Source organism: Cannabis sativa, chromosome 9, assembly GCF_029168945.1.
Source record: "Cannabis sativa cultivar Pink pepper isolate KNU-18-1 chromosome 9, ASM2916894v1, whole genome shotgun sequence".
NCBI lineage: Eukaryota > Viridiplantae > Streptophyta > Magnoliopsida > Rosales > Cannabaceae > Cannabis > Cannabis sativa.
In genome coordinates, this window is record NC_083609.1 from 55440775 (window position 1) to 55456455 (window position 15681).

The window sequence follows — 15681 nt, forward strand, 5'->3', positions numbered from 1 at the left end:
CATATAAATATAATGTGGTAATAATTGATGAAGATAAAATAAATGAAGCTCAATCTCATAAATTACAATTGGTTGAATTCGAAAATTAAAATAAACTTTATTAATAATAAAAATGTATTGCAACAATATGAGAAAAACAGGGATAAATATCCCTAACTAAAATTTGAAATCCAAATTGTCTTTAAACTAAAACAATTAATTCAAAAATAAATTGAAGAGCTTCATCTTCATCTGGACGATTTCACCCTTGGTCCAGCTTTCCGATCCAACTCATCTGAGTTCAAGTAGCTTGGCCTATAAGAAGAAGAAAACAAATAAACAAAGTTAGTCCAGAATCATAAATCCAATTGGATAATAATTCACTAAAACTTTTAAAGTTTATAAATAGAAATACCTTGTTTCTTTGCAAGAAGTTTAGGACATTGGGGTTTCCAATGACCTTTCTCATTGCAGTAGAAACACTTTCCTTTAAGTGTAGCATCACCAGAAGCAACATCCTTTTTTGTTTTTCATGGCTTTTGCACGCTTCTTGGTGTTCTTCCACTTCTTCTTCGATTTGGGTTTCGAAGCAGAGGCAACATTTGCTTCAGGTTTCATCGTCCCATTACCATTCCCAGGATTGTGAGGTTTACTCCCTTTCTTCTTGGGTCCTCCAATCAAATTTTCATAAGTTTGAAGGTCATTGACTAACTCATGAAAGTCTATTTCCTTCTTATTCATGACATAATTTGATGTGTATGGTAGAAATGCTGGAGTCAGGCTATTCAAGATAAGGCTTACTTGAGTAGCACTCTCTATTTCAGCACCATGATCCTGGGCTTCTTGGAAATAACTTACCATGAGGAGAACATGGTCACACACATTTTTGATGAGGTTCCATCTGTGCATTAATGTACTTCTTAGTCGCGTCAAAGCGTGACTGAAGTGATGCCTTACCGAATAGCTCATTTAACTTCGTCGTAACTTCAGCAGCCTTCTCGGTTTTAGAAAACCGAGTTTTGAGGGTGTCAACCATGCTAGAAAGCATAAAGTATAGAGCTTTGTCATTTGCTTTCTGCCAATGCTCATACTTTTCTTTCATAGCTTTGGATGCATTGTCCCCAGGCACTTCAGGTGACGGCTCAGTTAAAACAAACAAGGCACTTTCTCCTATGAGAGCAATATTAATGTTCTCATTCCATTTAGGAAAGTTAGATCCATTTAGCTTATTTTCAGTCAACAGTGATAACATGGGATTCATTATGATAATACAGGATACTACAAAATAATAGAAATCAATCAATAATGGTTTAACACAAAATCAATTTAGAAATTATAAGCACATAGCAAGTAGGAATGATATGAGAAAATACTTAAAAAAAATTCAATCCTAAATAATTTCTAAGGTTTTTCAATAAACTGATATCAGTGTCCCGTTTAGGCGAGAGTCAAAGTTACCATCTACTGAATAGAGTTGTCATCTCATCTAAAATGTTAAACATTCTAGCAACCTTTTATTCGATCAAGATTGGAATCCAGCGTTGTCCCGTTTAGGCGAGAGTCAAGGCTATTCTATCTTATGAGCTACTACCATTGTTTCGCAATTTGCAAGTCAAATATGGTCGCCACCATTAGGGGATCTATACCATATAAAACACTTACAAACTACTTATCTTTCGAGATTAAACGGTGCGAAATTGCTAATGAACGTTCCTCCATTAGGGAGGATTACTCACTAAAACAAACGCGATGTAAAACTAACAATGGAGATCGAATATCTTAATAATAATAAAGCTCATTCTTTAAAATGTATTTTCTTTATTATTCTAATAAATATATTCATTAAATTCGAAATTTAGAATTAAAAATTCAAAAATAAGAATTTAATATAATATTTATAAAATTATACTTAGATGGTGATTGAAATAAAATTAATTATTTCCATCTTAGTAGTAATCTTAAATATAAATATTAAGAAAATTAATTTAAGTTGTATTAATTTAAATTAATTAGCAACTTAAAAATTTCCTTGAGAATATATTTATTGTATTCGAAAAATAAAGTATAAAACTATACAAATTTTCGAAAATAATAAAACTTAGAAAAAATACTTCAGGCAAAAATATCACCTATCTAGATATTTCTTTGACTAATTAATTCAATTTCTAATAATAATAATATATATATTAAATTACTTTTATTTTAAATTAATCAATATATGAAAAAAAAAATTGATTCAAGTTGGTCCAAGAATTAATTAAAATAAATAATTAATTTACAACTCAATTTATTTTCAAGAAAATTCAAAAATATTGCATAATTAAAATGCAATTTTCGAAATTGATTAATAAAATAAAGAATAAAAAATATATTTTGAAAAATTATTTATTTCAACCTAAAAATAATTTTCTATTTAATTAAGTGTCATGAAAAATAAATATTTAAGTATCATGATGAAAATTAACTTAGATATTTACATTTTTCAATTTAATTAAATGTATTAAATTCAAGAAATAAATAATTAAGTGTAGAGAAGGCTTAACTATTAATTTCTAGTTTAATACTAGGAAAAATATACTTAAATAAAATTGTACCAAAATTAATTATTTAAATAATTAATTTCACAACGTATAAAATTTTCTTATTTAAATATTAGAAATAATAAGTAGTCTAGAAATAACTATCTAGAAAATATCTTATTTGACTAAGTATCTTTTCAACAAAAATTTGAAAAAATATCTAATTTAAGTTGTGTAGAAAAAAATCTAGAACTTAAATAATTTAAATTTAAATTTAATTAAATATCAAAATTAAGTTATAACCACTTAATTTAAAGAATATTCCATTTTAAGTTTAAAATTAACTTAAAAAATATCTTAAGAATCTTTAATAACTAATGCCTAGGATTCCTCAACTTAATTTAAAATATTCAAATTTAAGTTAGATATTAAAAATCAGTTGATATAATTAATTTATAACTTAAATAGGAATATTAAATAAGCTCCAAAAAGAATCTAGTTAGTTAAAATTCTTTATTTAATTAAATACAAGAAAAATACAAATAGTTTGTCTAGAAATAATATCTAAAACTAAAGGTGTTTTTCTTAAAATTAACTTTAAAATATTAAAATAAAAATAAATTTCATATATTTTAAAAGTTAATTATGTTGCTAATTCAATTTTATTAGGTCAAACTAATATAATTAACCTAATACAGTTATTCAAATCAGGCAAATGGGCCTTCACAATTGGGGTAATTCATGTGAGGGGGTGCTGGGTTCAGTATGTCGTACCCACTTCTATGGCTCCCAACTCTCACACAAGGCCCAAAAGTGAGGAATTTAACCTTAAAATAAATAACTGTTATTAATTGAATAGGTCCAATAACTAAATGGACCTAAATAAAATCTATCATGGTGTGATATTTTATTTAGCAACAACCTATATGCATCTATATAATAAAATAAACACATAGGCTCACACAGGTACACACTTGGATGGATCCTGTCATGTTGCTAGGTCATACACAGATGAAAGAAGATTGTAAAATTTACCTGTTACAAATTATTAACTTGACCAAGGGAGCTATGAGTTAAAATCAGATCATTGGATCTGTCAACAAGTTAACCGTGGCTATTTGCAATCAAGTAATAATATGTTTTGAAAACTTACACACAAGCTAAAACCACACACTCCTGCAATAAGGTTAGCTGGATAGTTGGAAGTAGGATTTATTTAATTTTAAATAAATAAATTTCGAAAATAATTAAATTAATTAAATAAATAAAATAAATATTTAATTTTGAAAAATAATAATATTAATTTATTTTTCGAAAAATAAAAATAAAATAAAATTAATTTAATTTTGAAATTATTTTTTAAAAAAATTTAAAATTAAACCTACAATTTTGAAAAAATAGGTTACAACTAACCTAAATATTATTTCAAAATTTGCTAACTACTTTTAAAAATTAAATGTTATTTTATAAATAAAAATTAAATAAAAAATAAAAAAATAATAAATGAAATATCTTTTTCAGATTTTAAATTTAATTTAAATAAATAAAATAACAAAATTTAAAAGTTAGCAAAATATCTTACATCTATTTAAAATTACATGATTATAGTTATCTTATTTTAAATTTAAATAAGGTCAAAATATTTTAAAAAAAATTAATTTAAAAAAATTTAATATCCGACCTTAAATTTAAAAAAAAAAAAAGATATAATCAAATTTAAAAATAAGATAGATAATTAAGCAAAAAGATAGATATTTACTAATTTCAAATTCAAATTACACTAATATCATTAATTAAAATAAAAAAAATATTAAATAAATTAATTATGATAATTAGAATTGAATTAGGAATAGTAAATATATAAATACAAAACTATACAAAAAATCGGAACTTAAATCCATGAAAAAGCATGAAAAAACGAAGAAAAATGAAAAAATTGTGAGCTGTACGGACGGTATGCGTTGCATACCGTCCGCGCGCGCTCACTGAGGGAATAGCCGAGAAAACTCGGCGGACAGGGGAGCTGGCATCATTCTCGCGCGCGTAGGGGGGTTGCAGACAAGGTTCCGCGCGCGCATGGGGGAATTCAGACAGCACGCTCGGTCGCTGCTTGTCTGAATTCAAGCTGTCCGCGGGCGTGGGTGATGTTCAGCATCCCTATCTTTTTTCGAATCTTCAAAAAATCATAACTAATTCAAATTAAATCGAAATTGAGTTCTGTAAAAAAGTAACTTGCTTAATTTTTTTCATACTATCCAATAAAAATAATTTCAGAAACAAAATTTTAATTATTTTTCACGAAAATTCACAAACATCAATCAATCATCATATAACACTCAATACAACATGAAACCATCCAAATAACAAATAATCGTTTTAAAGTCCAAATTTCTTGCAAGCAAATCAATTACCATGGCTCTGAGGCCAGTTTTTAGAATTTATTTTACCAGGATCTTAGATCTACTCACAAGTATGTTGTTTAACACCCTAAATATGAACTTTCTAAAACGATGAAATAAACACATATAAAGTTAAGAAAACCTTACATTGATGCAGCAGAATTAATGTCTCCTTTCACTCAGATCTCTAACCCTTGTATCCTTTCTGTCGCAGAGTATAATCAAGATCTGAGCCCGAATGTCCTTCTTCATTAAGTTTGATCCTTCGCAGTCTTCCAATCTATGATTGAGTTACTGCTTGCTGTGTGTGGGCACTTACTCTTTCACTAGGGTTCAAAATTTAGGAAGAGAAAAGAGAGAGAGGGATTTCGGCCAAGGTATAGAAAATAGGGAAGGCTCAGTTTTTCTGAAGAGAGAAATTTCTGTCAGAAGATGTTATTGAAAACTTGTGTTTTGACTGAGCCATCACTTTCTATTTATAGGCAACTACTAGGTTTAGGTTAGGAATTATTTAGCATTAAAATAATGAAAATATTAATTTAAAAAAGTCAAACAAGTGGCCGGCCATGGTGTAGTTTATGGGCCCCACTTGATTTTGCAGTTTTATCAAATTTTATTTCTATTTTCTCAAAAACGCCAATTTTCTAATTCTAACCATTTAAATGCCAAAACTAATTATTTAATAACTAAAATAGATTATTAAATAATATTGTCATTTAATTTAATTTATTAACTAGACATATAAAGTCCATTAATAAATAAATAAACCTAGAATCTCTTTTCTTTACAATTTCACCCCTGCTTAGTGAAAATTCATAAATTAGACATAGTCTAGCTTTAGAATTATAATTGATCAATCACGAATCAATTAATGAGTCTTACAAGCGGAATGTTCTCAACTAGAATGGAGACCATGGATCTATATGCTGAGCTTCCAATAAGTGAACCAAATTTACCAAGTAAATTCCTACTTATTAATTCTTCGTTGAATCCACTCTTAGAACTTAGAATTGCACTCTCAGACTTATATAGAGCATATTATATGTTCCACGATATCAATATGCTATCTCATTTAACCATTGTTATATTCTTATTGTGATTTGAAGATCCTCTATATAGATGATCTACATCGAGATGGGATAATTATACCGTTCTCACCCCTCAATGTATTTTGCCCCTTAAAACACTTAGCTACCTGTAAATGGTGTTTACTGATCTAATAATTAGTTAGTTAAACAAGAGCTCATCCATTTACTTCTATTTGCTAAGCTCGAAGGGAATCATCACTTGACTTCTATACACCAGTAGAAGCTATAGATTCCATATTTATGTTCAGCACTCCCACTCAATCATACTATCATGTTCCCAAAATATACGTATCACCCTGACCTAAAAGTAGGCTTAACTAATAAATCAAAGAACATGAATAGCACTCCTGAGTTGAGCCTAAGCATATCAGGATTTAGATTCTTTTAATCTTAAGATCAACTACTGATATTGACTTGGAAAGATATATATAACGGTAAGTTTGTAATATCTTAACTTAGTTGCAATATCGGTCCAGTCCAATGTATACTCCATACATTCGAAACTAGTATACTTTACTAATGTCTTGGAAAGAACATAACACTTACTCCAAGTGTAAGTACACATCATCGCTGATTATCACATTAGTGTAAATCCAATAACACTGATGAAACAGGGACTAAGTCTTTTGATTCATATGATCACAATCACATTCCACTGTGTTGACGATACTGTAATTGTGAATAAACATATGATCTGGATTTAACTGATTTTGTGTATAAAAGTAATAAACATATTAAACCATTAGCATGTAAAATTCATGCAAACATAAATCACTTCAAATTTCTTATATTGATAACTAATCAGATTGTAAAGAGTTTTATTTAGGGCATAAAACCCAACAGTTCCGTCGTCCCTGGTTTTTCAGGCGAGTGGTCCCTGTTCTTGATGGTTGGGCATCTCTCGTGAGATGCCTGTCGTCCTTGGCTAGGGATTACAAATGGAATCGACTTTTTGGGCTATGAGCTAGCGACAACAGTGGGCTTTTAGTGGCCATCTTTCTCTCGTTTTTGGGGTTGGCATTGTGCGATGTTCTTTTTTAGGTATGTGCTTTGGCCTTGGTGGGGTGCTGCTCCTCCTTTTTTCTCAGTTCTCGGGTTACTTCCTTGGGTTACTTTTCAGGTGTCCTTACTTCGGTGCGCAATGGCTCGTCATGAGTTTTCAGAGTCTTGTAGATGTAGAAGGGGGATTGGGGTTTACCTCAAAGGGAAAGGGATGTGCTTTCCTTGTTCCATCACCTTCACCATTCAAAACCATTATAGGAGGTCGAGCGTGGTTGTTTCTCGTCAGAAGTTGGCAGTGCTTTGAGGCCTCAGTCTTTCTGTCTTGGGCTTGCATTTTGCCTCCTTGTGCGTTAGGAGGATGGTTGATTAGGTTGTTCTATCTTTGTTGTTTGTTTTTTTCTTGAGTTTTTTAGTTTGTTTGAGTTGTTTGGGTGTGGTGCACCTTATGTCCTTAGTGGCTTTTTTTTGGGGTGTTTGCCCCTCTTTATGCTCCTGTGTGAGCTTTGAGCTTAATGCTCCTTTCGAATCGATGTGGTTGGCCGACAGTTTTTATCTCTTAGTGAGATTGCGGTTTATCCACTAGACTTGTAGGAGTTTGCCCTTTGATCAACATTGAATGAAGTTTCCATTTAAAAAAAAAAAGTAAAACAAAAAAACAAAAAAATAGTATGTAGCGGCGGCTTGTTGTCTTGCTTTGGATGTTGCGAAGCATCATGGTTTAAAATTTATTATTGTTGAGAGTGATTCAAGGGTAGTTATCAATGCTCTCAATAGGGAGGTCTCCGAATGGGAGATTGAGAACTATGTCTCATTTTATATTAGATCGTCTCTTTATTTTGTTAGTTGTATTTTTTTAAAAAATTAGTAGGAACTGTAATTTTATCGTCCATAATGTGGCTAAGTGAGCGTTTATCCACCAGAGATTCGATTGTATTCCGATTTCCTCTATCCCAAAAACACATGTTTTGTAATGACCGAGGTCTAACTACTTTTGCTTCTTATATATGCACGCTTTTCTTGAAAATCCATAGCATTTTTCTTATTTTTTTGTTTTATTGAACACTTTTAGTTATAAATTTAATAAACTAAATTGTGAGAATTTTATTATAATAATGAATTACTGGCCCCGTTCGGTAACCATTTTAAAAATGGTTTTTGTTTTTTTAATAAAAAATTTATAAATACAAACAGAAATTATGTTCGGTAAACTATTTTACTTTTTTGTTTTTAAAATTTAAAATTAAAAAGAAGTAAATTTTAAAAATAAATTTTTGATGATTTTAAAAATTTTTAAAAACACTTTTTCAGTACACTTTTGCTTATCTCTCTCTCTCTCTCTCTCTCTCTCTCTCTCTCTCTCTCTCTCTCTCTCTCTCTCTCTCTCTCTCTCTCTCTCTCTCTCTCGTTAGTCTTCCATCTCCTCAATGAGTCTTCCATGGCTTCACCTATTCCAGGTACATCTCTTTTTTTTTTCTTTCTTTTATCTCTCTCTATTTATATATAGATCTCTTTGTTCCTCTCTCTATATATACGCCTCTCTTTCTCCCTATTTCTCATATTTTTTTTTTCTTATTCCTTCATTTTCAGATTTGAAAATGAAAAAAAAAAAAATGAGAAGAGCATGACAATGAGAGTGGTTTCTTAAAGAGAAAGATTTTTTGCTATTGAAGGTATGATTTCTCTTATATATATATATTTTATTTTTTTTGATTTTAGGGTTTTTATTTGAAAAAATTTGTTCTTAGCTTTTATTAGGTTTTTAGATTTAATCTTCCAAATTGGTTTTGGGTTTAATATCTAAGATTTTGTAGCTTAATTTTAGAAAAAATTAGTGTGTTTTGAGTATGTGAGTGATTTTTGTCATTGTTTAATTTAATTTTGGTTTTGTGTAGTACTTTATTGCTACTGCCATTTTTGGTTCTGGACATAAAAAAAATCTTGCATTATTATGCTTGCTGAACATGAATTTAAAAGACATTTGAGTAGTAGGAAGGAAAATTTCAAAAAAGGGTCTCTATAAGTGAGCTTTTAAGTCAACACAACAAATTTGAAGTATAATTGGTTTATTAACTATTAATTAAGAGAAAAAAAAACTATTAATTAAGAGAAGCTGATGTTGGTCATTGTTTCTTCTCGTTTACTCTCACCCTTGTCTCTTTTTCCATAAAAATTCTTGCCAAGAATTTGATGAGTTTGAGTGCAATAATTGTTTGAGAAGTATTATTATCAATGAATTGTGTTAAGATGTTTAGAAGGTATCTATCTAACCTGCTTATGCAATGGCTATTGGGACAAATAAGTTATACCCATCTGACTGAACTTCAACACTAAAGCACTAATACTAGAACAAAGCTTTGTCGATGCCCTCTTCATCTGTTTTTTTTTATATGGGTGTGTATGTTCATTGTTAGCTTAATAAGCTATTAATTTTAATCTCTGACTCAGGATCAATACTCTATTTGTGGTTGAATTATTTTAGGAGGTGAAGTTTGACTTCCTTACTTTGAAACTTCATTGTGTGAAACATGCTAATGTGATCTGTTTGATTGGAAAATGTACCGGGGAAGAATAGCTTTTGCTTTTAAGTGATTGGTTTGTGTTTGAATTGGTTGTCATATTTGGTTGATTTTCTTGTTTTAAATTGTTTCTTTCATTTCATGTAGCTTTTGGTCGGTTAATGTTATGCATATTCTTGCCTTGCACTGTCGAGTTTGCATATGATTGGTGAATTTTTAACATTGCAGAGGTGTAGCTCAGTCTGTTTAGTTAAGTTTATTATTATGTTGTAAAATGTGTACAGATGATTTCTCCATCAAGGTCAGCTGGTCATTTTTTTCCCTTGCTGATCCATGGAAATGGAATAGAGTTTATCTCTAGTTGTGAGTGCTTGTTTTTATTTAACCTTAATGTAATTAAGCAATATTTCACTTTTTATCTTATACATATTTGCTTCTTTGTGTATTTCACATAACTACAACCAGAAACATAAAAGAGAATAATATAAAGCTGAAATTTATTAAATTTTATGGATCCACTCATCACCGTATGGGTAAAAAATCTGATCAAAATATCTAAAACATGTTACAAAATATGACTTTAGATAAAATAGAGTTTAAATACTATTACTATGCCCTAGTTTTAGTTTGAATTTTCTACATGTCCCTTTAGTTTTTCTCTATGGAATCTGTAACTTAATTATGTTCCAGTTGTGTTTGGATTGTATTGGTCTTATGTCTGGTGTTTAAATTGATAATAATGTCATCGAGCGGTGCTTTTGCGTATTGAAGGCTCGCTTTCCTATTTTAAAGCAAATGCCTTCTTATGATCTAAAAATATAGAAGTACATTGTGATTGCCTGTTATAGAATTCATAATTTTATAAGGACAAATGCAGAAAAAAACGTATATTTTGATGGAGATGAAGACATTCTTGAAGTACAAGATGCTACTATACAAAGCACCCACGAAACTTTGAATGATAGTGTTGAGTTTAGCATTTCAAGAGATCAACTTCGTGAAATGGCTAATGTCCGTGATGAAATTGCTGATCATTTATGGAGAGCAAATCGACGATGAAGATAATGAGTGAAGATTATTAACAATTAGAACTTTTTTTAATAGTTTTCTTTAAGATTAGACAATTATTAGTTCATATTTTATTATGACTTTGTCGGTTTTGTGTTAAAGATAATGAGTTTCGTGATTTTAAATTACTTGAATTTTTTTAAGATGTTAATGAGTATTTTTTATTTGATTTTTTTTTTATAATTTTTATATATTTGTTTAAAAATAAAAATAAATGATATTCATATTTTTTTATTTAAAAAAGAAAAAAAATCAAAATTTATGTTTTTTTGTTTTTAAAAGGGAAATTTCATTAATTGACCCTAATAATACAACTTATATCAAAAATTGGACCCTTTTATTTTTTGTACAAATTGATACCACTAATTCAAAAAGATTCCTAAAATACCCCTAAAATTAAATTTCACTCATTCTCTCCGACTTTCCCTCTCTCTCACTTTCCCTCTCTCGCTCTCTCTCTCTGACTTTCCCTCTTCACCATACGAACCAGGAACCCGTAAACCCCAAACCCCCAAACCAGCAAACCCATCTCCGTCGACCATCTCCACCACGAACCCAACAAACGAGGCGAACCCAACCCACGAGCAGGACCCGTCTCTCTTTCTCTGCCTATTGCTCTCGACATTGGAACCCAACCCACCCACACCCACGGCCGACATTGGAACCCAACCAATTTTCAGAGGTCGTAGCCACGAAAACCAGAACAGAGGTCGTCCCCAAAACCACGAACAGTCAAAGGTAAGTTTTTTTCTTATTAAAAAATAGAATTTTCATAGAATTGGATGGGAATTTATGTATGTTATTCTGATTAGATTGTTTTAGGATGTGTATACGAACTTGTGCTTGTTTTTCTGCATGTTAATCAGTAGTGTTTTATTGTTCAAACAAGTTGTCGATGACTTGTCAATAGGTTATCGATATAATGTCGACAAGATTGAAAGTGTTTGAGTCTGTGTTGTTAGTGTATGTCGATAGGATATCATTGGTATGTCGATAAGATGTCGACCTTATTTGGAATAAAAGTGGAGGTCTATAATATTGATAGGATATCTACCTTATGTCGATATCTTGTCGACTATTGTTATGTAGTTGATATATGTTAGTGTATGTCGATAGGATATCATTGGTATGTCGATAGGATGTCGACCTTATTTGGAATAAAAGTGGAGGTCTATAATATCGATAGGATATCTACCTTATGTCGATATCTTGTCGACTATTGTTATGTAGTTGATATATGTTAGTGTATGTCGATAGGATATCATTGGTATGTCGATAGGATGTCGACCTTATTTGGAATAATAGTGGAGGTCTATAATATCGATAGGATATCTACCTTATGTCGATATCTTGTCGACTATTGTTATGTATGTTGTCCACAATGTTATTTTATACTGTTTCTGTGATAATGTCGACAACATGTCGACAGTATGTCGACTGTTTGTCGACCAAATTTTTGTATACTTACTGTTTGATAATGTCGACAGAATATCGACATGATGTCGATGTTATGTCGACTATTTTTTAATTTTTGTGGCAGTTATATTGATTTGTTTTTTGTTTTTTCAGATGGCTCCCAGACTCATTATTCCAGCACCCGAGCATTTCACTGGCCGCGTCACATATAGGGGCACTGGAATTTTTGCAAAAATTAAAGCTCGGTTTGAGGAGTTCAACCTTAACAACACGGCGAAGGAAAGCCGTTTCGGGAGCTTCTGGAATGCCGTACCACTGACATTCTCCTCGGTGTTATTTCACCAGCTGATGCTCCACAAAATGAAAGTGGATGCTCAGGAGGAGTTGAGGATGAGGTTTTATGTTGGTCGGAAGGAGGTCCGATTCGGGGTGCTGGAGTTTGCACTCATTACGGGTTTGGACTTCTCCTCGGGGCCAACAGAAGAGGAGAAGGCTGCGCAGGTCGCGCGCTCGGGGTCAGACCGATTGATCAACAAATATTTCAACCGGTCTGATAGTGTGAAGACAGAAGCACTCCAACTTCAGTTCACAAACTGCCAGAACCCGGAAGACTTGTACAAGCTCGGCTTGTGCTTGTTTGTGGAGTCAGTGCTTCTGGGCCGCGAGGCCAACGCGCTGATCACACCTCACATACTTAGATATGTGGAAGACCTCGAGTTCTTCTTCCAGATTCCTTGGGGGAAGCACTCATTCGCCAGACTCATGCACTCGCTTCAGAAAGACATGGTGAAACAGAAGGCCAACTACGAGAAGAAGCTGAGTTCGGATGTTCAGCACGAGTGCAAATACACAGCATATGGCTTCGCACCTGCAGTCCAATATTGGGCGTACGAGGCCATTTTGGAGGTTGGCAAGAGGTATGGCACGAACCACGGGATTCGGTTCCCCAGGATGCTTAGCTGGACGAGCAAAGGCGATATTGGGAAGAAAGACGTCAGCGCATTATTTTCTAGACGGGTATGATTTTCACTTATGTTCTGAATAATTATTTAACATAAATGCTTGTAATAAATGCTAAATGGTTTTATTTTGATATTTTTTAAACCATAAACAGAATCTGGAAGTGGTGAAGGGGCTCCTTCCACGGACAGAGGAGGAGGCATTTGTGAGGACAATTTCTTACGATGGTGTGGAGAACCTGGTTGATGATGTTGTGGATGACACGAGAGGCCGAGCGGGTAGTCGGGTACCGAGACTCGGGTCCCGTACACTCGGGAAAGAGACACTCGTGTACCAATTTTTGGAACTTTTTTTAAGTCTTTATTTATTATTATTTTTGTTTTGTGATATTTGTTACATTGTGGAATTATCGTATGCTTACCGTATTTTTTTGATATATATATTTTCAGGCCACTGGTTCAGAACCTCAGCCCAGTGCACCATCTTCATCAGGCGTTCGGGGTGCCGAGTACACTGATTTAGTGGCTCGGTTGGATAGGATCGAGGGTGACACTCAGGGTCTGTATGCTGCTCATGTCGAGCTGAAGAAGGCATACGAGACCAGCCATGTAGAGCTGAAGGGTGGTCAGAACGTAATTATGGAGCAGCTCAGACACATATTGGCCATGTTGAATCGTCCGCCAACGACAGCTTCAGCACCGGAGGCCCCAGCAGATCCATCTACCCCACCACCAGCTGCTTCACCCCCAGTAGAAGAGGATGAGGTCTTCCCCGACGATTACGATCCTTATGAGGGAGCTCCAGCGACTCCGATCGAGGCACAACCTCTTATCCATGTACATGACACCGAGTCGCAGGGTGAGATTCTGTCCATAGAGGCACAACTGCGGTGGTTAAGAGTCGGAAGAGGAAGAGAAAGCCTCACCGTATGGTTCGGTGACTATACGGAGATGAAGAGGAGACATAGGCCATCTTCGACTTTTGATCTGGAGCCACCGGATGAGAAATTGTTAACCACTTTCCGAAAGTGGTGTGTTGGACTCATTCCGAACCACCGACTTCGGGATTTGAGAAGTGGTGATTACGGTCCAGGATTCTTTTGGATAATGCTCACACCAAAGGAATGGCTTACAGATGACGTAAGTAAAGTATTTTATAATATTACTTCACTTTACAACTTTATGTGCAATTAATATATTTTTTTGTGTAACTGACATTTCCGTTTATATGCAGCATATAGATGCAGCAATGCATATGCTGAGGAGGCGACGCACCGACTATCCACTGACATTTCCTCAGAAGGGTATCATTCTCTCCACATTCGTGACCGCCATGATCAGCAGTGCATGGACGAGCCACAAGGGTCCGAGGAAAAACTTTAAATGGGAGGAATATATCCTGGACTACTGCACAGGGTTTCATAAGGTATTGTTTTAGTAAGATTTTAAATGTTAATTGTTTGGGAAGATTATTATGGTTTGTTAATTGTTTCGTTGTTCTCTGTAATTACAGTCCCAAGTCTTTGAGAGATGGAGGGGTAACGAGTTTATTTACTTCGTTCTGCACCTTCCCACGGCAAGACACTGGGTCACAGTTGAAGTCGACATAGAGCTGTGGAAAATTAATGTCTACGACTGTGATTCCAGCGTCTGTCATTGGACCGCCATGGAACCCATCTTGAAGGTTTGGTCAGAACTGCTGCCCTCGCTAATCCTTGCAACCGGGGAATTTCCACATAACAACCAGATCATGGCGTTAGCTAACGGTGACATCACGGTGCTTCCAAAAATGCACGCGACTCGAGCCACTCACGACTTAGTTCCGAAGTCAGCAACCAGGTACATAGCGATAAAAAAGTACTATAGTATTAAAATATGTTTTACGTTAGACTGACTTTACATTTTATTTTGCATTTAGTGGTGATTGTGGCGTGTATTGCATTGAGTATGTGGAGCATCTCATGATGCAGCGTGGATTGACCGATGTGACGCCAGACCGGATAGCCATGTTTCGTCAACGGTGGTGTGTCGATTTATTTTACCAAAATGTCGGCTGATTATATGTGTAATTATTGGGACATTGTATATTTTGTGTAATTAACATTACAGTTATGTATATATAGATTTTCTTTTCGTTCAAATTTTGATAATTATACGTGGTTTCAAATATAAAATATCAACATTATTCAACAAAAATAACTATTAAACCTAAAAATAATTAAAATATTTGAAAAATATTCAACCTCAACAAAAATAACTATGACAAAATATGCATCATTACAATATATCAAATTTCCCAACGAATACGTACAAGACGCCTCAGATGCGGGCTTTGCATGTTGCTCTGTTGTGGCCTGAAGCACCACAGCGGCTGCGGTTTCGTGGTACGTAACCTTTTTATCACGGACGGAAACGGTTCTCCGTCTTCTTCCGGCGTTGCTTTTTCTTGGACGACCTACGGGCTTCTTTTCCACAGTACCCCAACTTTCATATTCTTGATGTGTTCTGGGAGAACCCAATCATCCTCGTCACCAGCGAGATTGATGGTATCATCGTAAATCTTCCTCCACGTTTCTTTTGAATAATAAGGTGAGCAAAGCGTGTACACACTTGTGTTCGTTTTCAATGCCGCGGCACATGCATGAAGGCAAGGGAGTTTCAATAACGTGAACACGCCGCAGGTGCATGTTTTTTCAACTAGATTCACATCACCACCTCTTTCACCGTTAGGTCCC

General features: G+C 33.5%; 1 protein-coding gene and 1 long non-coding RNA gene across 2 annotated transcripts; both read left to right on the forward strand.

Annotated features, from left to right (window-relative positions):
- Positions 1 to 7947: 7947 nt before the first annotated feature.
- LOC133031024 (uncharacterized) lies at positions 7948 to 8649 on the forward strand. The gene is made up of 2 exons (XR_009684555.1): positions 7948 to 8441; positions 8575 to 8649. It is a non-coding gene; the product is annotated as an uncharacterized LOC133031024 (long non-coding RNA).
- Positions 8650 to 10954: 2305 nt separating this feature from the next.
- On the forward strand, positions 10955 to 15087 carry LOC133031511 (uncharacterized). The gene is made up of 7 exons (XM_061105029.1): positions 10955 to 11309; positions 12141 to 13004; positions 13102 to 13233; positions 13940 to 14086; positions 14181 to 14372; positions 14460 to 14785; positions 14865 to 15087. Exons 2-7 carry the CDS (start codon positions 12141 to 12143, stop codon positions 15001 to 15003), a joined length of 1800 nt encoding a protein of 599 aa, XP_060961012.1. The 5' UTR covers positions 10955 to 11309; the 3' UTR covers positions 15004 to 15087.
- Positions 15088 to 15681: the final 594 nt, after the last annotated feature.

What these genes read in the sequence shown, in the direction of transcription:
- LOC133031511 (XM_061105029.1), top strand. Translation starts at nt 12,141, where the DNA reads ATGGCTCCCAGACTCATTATTCCAGCACCCGAGCATTTCACTGGCCGC. An exon ending in GCGCATTATTTTCTAGACGG is followed by an intron (nt 13,005 to 13,101) that starts GTATGATTTTCA and finishes AACCATAAACAG; the next exon opens with AATCTGGAAGTGGTGAAGGG. An exon ending in GAGGCCGAGCGGGTAGTCGG is followed by an intron (nt 13,234 to 13,939) that starts GTACCGAGACTC and finishes TTTGATCTGGAG; the next exon opens with CCACCGGATGAGAAATTGTT.